Below are 3,160 nucleotides of genomic sequence, written 5' to 3'. Positions count from 1 at the left end.
GGTGGAGTCTGACATCAATAAGGAGATGCCTTTGCCCGTCCTCCTAGCAAACCTCATGTGGTGTCAGCTGCTTCTTCCCTCCGCCTACGTCTGGGTGATCACCAGGCCTGCGGCCGCCAGTTTCATCCCCATCGACTTCCTCCCCCAACAACGATGCTTGACGGAGATACGGGGGTTTGACGACCCCCAGAAGAGGGAGTTCTTTAGAAAGAGGTTTGGCGATCAGAGTCTGGTCCACAAAGCTATCGCCCTAGTCATGAAAGCTATTGCCCTAGAGTCATCACGGAACCTCTGCGTCCTGTGCCAGACACCGTTGTGCTGTGAGATGTTGGCGGCCATTTTAGAAAACACTGAGGAGGGAGAGCGTGTTGAGATAGACACTCGGACGCAACTATACACTCATTTTTTGCTTGTTCAGATCGGTTTAAAGAACGATCTAAATGGTGAACACTCGGAATCAATCAGAGAGGTTGTTCGTAAGCTAGGGAAGCTGGCTTTCTACAACTGGATAGAGGAAGTATCATATTCAGCGAGAGCGATGTGAAGGAACACGGAATCGACATCTCCAAAAGTTCCACATTCCACAGGTTGTGTAGCCCGCTCATCGCAGGGTGTGAGATGTACCTGGAGAAAATGTACCGCTTTACGTACATGGGTATTCAAGACTACCTAGCTGCTCTGCACGTGTTTCTCACCTACACAAACAAAAGGAGAAACCTACTACTCCACCGTACTACACTCTTTGGTCGATTGAAAGGGACGTTCAGGAGAGCAACCCTTTTAGACCTCCACAGATGCTCCGTGGACAGGGTTTTACGAAATACGCACAGAACTTATGACCTCTTCCTGTGCTTCCTCCTTGGCCTCTCAACAACACCCAACCAGACTCTCTTAGATCTAGCATGTCTAGGGAAAAGTCTAAAGGTCACAGGCTCAGAGGGGATCACAGAGATCACGGCGGAGTACATCAAGCAGGCAATCAAGGCTGAGCCTTACCCTCAGACCACCCTGGCGCTTTTCCGCGGTCTGCGGGAGCTGGGGGATGCCTCGCTGGGCAGTGAGGTCCGATGCTACCTGGCCTCCGAGTCCCGGTGGGGGTTCCTGCTGGAGCCCGACCAATGCTGGGAGCTGGCGGACATGCTTTGGGCAGGAGGGGAGTTGGAGAGGGAAGTGTTTAGGGAGATGGAACGTTTGAGTTGGACGCGCCGGATGAGCATGTGGGGCTTTTGGAGGATGCAGACCGTACTGGGAGACAGACACTGGCAGGTCTACTAGAAAGATATCACTGCTGTATGAATGGTCTTCTAGAGAGACATCAGCACGGACTGTACTGCCACATCTACCAAATTGCCACTGCAGAGACTTTAGAGTTTAGAGAGATGTATAGGTGCATTAGGAAGGTAGGTTTGAGTGTTTTATATGTAGAGAGAGAAAAAAAGGGATGATTGCAATCCATGTTTATGGTTCTGAGTAGAGGGTAGTAGTGTCTACAGAAAAATATTGAAATTAATCGATTCTTCAAACAAACAAACTTTATTTGCTTTGTACAAACTGACTTGTCATTCACACGGCAGAAGTCATAGCGCAGTTGAGGTTGGTCATAGTGCCAATGGACTCCAGGTAGAAGTGCCACTTCAGGGCACCTCCCCATTTGTTAGGTACCGTCTTTACCGCCACCACCCTGAACAGCTCGTAGGGTGGCACCAGCACATTGAGGCCTGAAGACGAGCGACAGTGGCGCGAGTGCGAGCGGGGCAGCAGGTGCCCGTGGCACGTCCGGATGGTCAGGTCAAAGCTGGAGCTGTACCGCCGCGTGGATGCCAGGACGAAATGCCCGGTGTGCACCTGATCCCCCACCTCCCCTCGCAAGTTGTCCCTGCGCCCGCTGTCAGCGTACACCAGTAGGCAGCCCTTCCCATCCTGCCCCGACTCTGCCTCCACCTCATCCTGCCCCCTCAGGAGCCGCAGGGCGTCGGTCAGCAGGAAGTGGAGGGACTTAAACAGGAAGTACCGGAAGTAGACTTTGGCGTTGGGGCCCAGGGATCTGGCATCCACATCAAAGATCAAAGGGAAGGTGCGGTTGTATGTGTTTGTGTAGAGGGTCAGCGCTGTGACATGGAGGTCGGTGAGGTTCGCCACGGTCATATTGCAGCGTTCAGCTTGCGACCAGGCAGTGGAGAAAGAGGGGGTGGCCTGGCGTTCCCTGGTCAGCAGGTCGCCCGCGGTGATGTTCCCCATCATCTCCTCCCTGCACGTCGGGTAGCGGTCGTCCACCGAGCTCGGTTCTATGTTCAACCGCTCCTCGTCACACTGGCACTGACACTGCCGAGGACAGCTATACAACATTAGAATTATTATGGCACTGCCGAGGACATCTATACAATTTTAGAACATTCTGGCACTGCTGAGGAAAGTTATACAGTGTTAGAATCATTCTGGCACTGCCAAGGACAGCTATACAATGTTAGAATCATTATGGCACTGCTGAGGACAGCTATACAGCATTATAATCATTCTGGCACTGCTGAGGAAAGCTATACAGTGTTTCAATCATTCTGGCACTGCCGAGGACAGCTATACAATGTTAGAATCATTCTGGCACTGCTGAGGAAAGCTATACAGTGTTAGAATCATTCTGGCACTGCCGAGGACAGCTATACAATGTTAGAATCATTATGGCACTGCTGAGGACAGCTATACAAAATTATAATCATTCTGGCACTGCTGAGGAAAGCTATACAGTGTTACAATCATTCTGGCACTGCCGAGGACAGCTATACAATGTTAGAATCATTCTGGCACTGCTGAAGACAGCTGTACAGTGTTAGAATATATATACTGTAAATGGTTACATATATAAATATAAAACTCTGGCATCCTGTAAATTCTGTCACCAATATATTCAAATAATATGTACAACTGGGGTCACCCACCTCTGCACTGCTGACTGTGGTGAGCATTGTTGCCAAGAGCAACAGGTCTCCTGTCAAGTATTTCATAATTAATGCAGGTTGACAGCAAAACAACCTGTTGACAGAGTGTTGAAAAATAATCACTGATTTCCTAATAGTGGTATTTTTACAATGAAGCAATATGACTGATGCATCTTGGTCAGTCAGTAATAACTGCTAGAACATTGATCACCTAATGTGGAATTGAA

General features: G+C 49.7%; 1 protein-coding gene across 1 annotated transcript; it reads right to left on the bottom strand.

Annotated features, from left to right (window-relative positions):
* Positions 1 to 1,510: 1,510 nt before the first annotated feature.
* On the bottom strand, positions 1,511 to 2,380 carry LOC311112398 (ecto-ADP-ribosyltransferase 4-like). Its single transcript, XM_084155506.1, has one exon. The coding sequence runs from the start codon at positions 2,344 to 2,346 to the stop codon at positions 1,564 to 1,566; it is 783 nt and encodes a 260-aa protein (XP_084011632.1). The 5' UTR covers positions 2,347 to 2,380; the 3' UTR covers positions 1,511 to 1,563.
* Between the last annotated feature and the right edge of the window lie 780 nt (positions 2,381 to 3,160).

The sequence above is a fragment of the Coregonus lavaretus genome, assembly GCF_964263955.1.
Source record: "Coregonus lavaretus genome assembly, chromosome: 38".
NCBI lineage: Eukaryota > Metazoa > Chordata > Actinopteri > Salmoniformes > Salmonidae > Coregonus > Coregonus lavaretus.
This window is presented reverse-complemented; position numbering and strand designations above follow the sequence as displayed.

Coding starts and splice junctions, on each gene's coding strand:
- LOC311112398 (XM_084155506.1), bottom strand. CDS start 2,346: ATGTTGTATAGCTGTCCTCGGCAGTGTCAGTGCCAGTGTGACGAGGAG.